This window comes from Chaetura pelagica, unplaced genomic scaffold (assembly GCF_000747805.2).
Source record: "Chaetura pelagica isolate M959 unplaced genomic scaffold, ChaPel_1.0 scaffold215, whole genome shotgun sequence".
NCBI lineage: Eukaryota > Metazoa > Chordata > Aves > Apodiformes > Apodidae > Chaetura > Chaetura pelagica.
This window is the reverse complement of record NW_009953206.1, coordinates 873076-874795: the sequence shown is the minus strand read 5'-3', so window position 1 is coordinate 874795 and position 1720 is coordinate 873076. Positions and strand designations below refer to the sequence as shown.

Genomic DNA, 1720 nt, shown 5'->3' with positions numbered 1-1720 from the left:
CAGCCTGGTGAGTACAAAGGGCAATTCCATGCCCTCAAAAAGAGGCAGAAAAACTCACAGCAGTGTCTTTATTTGCTGCTGGATGCTGGATTGTGATCGGGCGTGTCCTGAAGCTCTCCCCACTGTCCTTCCTCTTCCCCATGCAGAAGGAAGCTATTGGGGACCTCAGCATCTCCAATGCCCAGCTGAAGCACGCGGGGCGGTACACGTGCACAGCCCAGACTGTTGTGGACAGTGCTTCAGAGTCAGCCACCCTGACTATCAGAGGTAATTCCTTTGTTTGAAGGTCCCTTGCTCCTTACAAGGCCAAAGTAATGGCGTGGTGCTTGCAACCTACTATCTGACCTGGATGGGACAGCCTGATGAGGCCAAAACTGGAGGTGAAGCTTCCTAGCCCCCAGAAAAGAAAGGCCTGATTTTAATTAATGACTCACACAACATAAAAGAGCAATAAACCTCCAAATCGTTCATCTCAGCAACGTGTCCATCTGTCTCCCATCATCCCAGGACCTCCAGGCCCCCCCGGGGGTGTGGTGGTGAGAGACATCAGTGACACCACTGTCCAACTGAGCTGGAGCAGGGGCTTTGATAACCACAGCCCCATTGCCAGGTACCTCATCGAGGCTCGGACCCTCCTCTCCAGCAAGTGGAAGCAAATGCGCACCAGTAAGTGTCTGGCGGGCAGCACTGGTGGCACAGCTGGGCTGCCTGCAGGCCCCCAGCTCCTGCACTGCCTGCCACTTGCTCTATTTGTTCTCCTCTCGTCCTGCTGGATTATATAGATCCTGTAAACATTGAAGGCAACGCAGAGACAGCCCAGGTGGTGAACCTCATTCCTTGGATGGATTACGAGTTTCGCGTCTTAGCCAGTAACATCCTGGGAGTTGGGGAGCCCAGTTTACCCTCCAGCAAAATCCGCACCAAGGAAGCAGGTACGTGCAGATACAGCCAGCAGTGGAGAGGGGAATCAGAGGTACCTCTGTCTTCACGTTGGAGGGTGAAAGCCTGGCTTGCAGAATGCCTTGGGCCCAAACAATCATCTCCTTGAGTGCTCCTGGAGGTGACACCATCACAGCATTTTCTGCCTTTTTGCCCATTTACAGGTCAAAGACAAAGCTGTCAGTTACCTTCACCTGCATTAGATACAATATATTAAACCATTAAACCCAGCTTCAAATCCTGTACCTTCCAGGCAGTCATGCCTAGAAAGGGGAAAGAGGTCCACATAGCACAACTCTGCAAAGACAAGGTGAATTTCCAAGGAAGGGGAAAGGTGTAAGAACAGCAGGGAACTGCTCTCAACGTAGGAAATGCAGATTAACTCCTGTCTGATAAGAGCTCTCCTCTACATCCCTGCTTTTGAGCTTGATCCTTGTCCCCTCAGAGCCATGCTGCCTCCACATCAGGCACTCACCAGTATTCCAGACCTGATTGTCACAAACACCTGAAATACTCATGGCTGAAAATGCTGAAACTAGCTCTTCCCAGCTGAGCTGCCTCAGCCTGGCTGCTGCCAGAGCGCGCAGTGGCTGCACTCATCCCCATCACTGCGCTTTCCTTAACCCAACCTGTGCTGTCTGCTTTTGTTTGGGCACCCGACAGCACCTACTGTGGCACCATCTGGGCTCAGCGGAGGCGGAGGGGCTCCCAACGAGCTGATCATCAACTGGACGGTGAGTTGGCAGCCCGGCCCCAGCCGCGGGTGCTGGGGCAGGGGCCA

General features: G+C 53.3%; 1 protein-coding gene across 1 annotated transcript in view; it reads left to right on the top strand.

Annotated features, from left to right (window-relative positions):
* Positions 1–146: 146 nt before the first annotated feature.
* CNTN2 (contactin 2 (axonal)) overlaps positions 147–1720 on the top strand; it is a gene marked incomplete at its 5' end in the record, with an annotated part of 4532 nt that continues 2958 nt past the window's right edge. The window contains 4 exons of the mRNA XM_009997534.1: positions 147–267; positions 508–666; positions 783–932; positions 1603–1673. Of these exons, the coding sequence (XP_009995836.1) occupies positions 147–267; positions 508–666; positions 783–932; positions 1603–1673 (501 nt within the window). The remainder of the gene's footprint in view (positions 268–507; positions 667–782; positions 933–1602; positions 1674–1720) is intronic.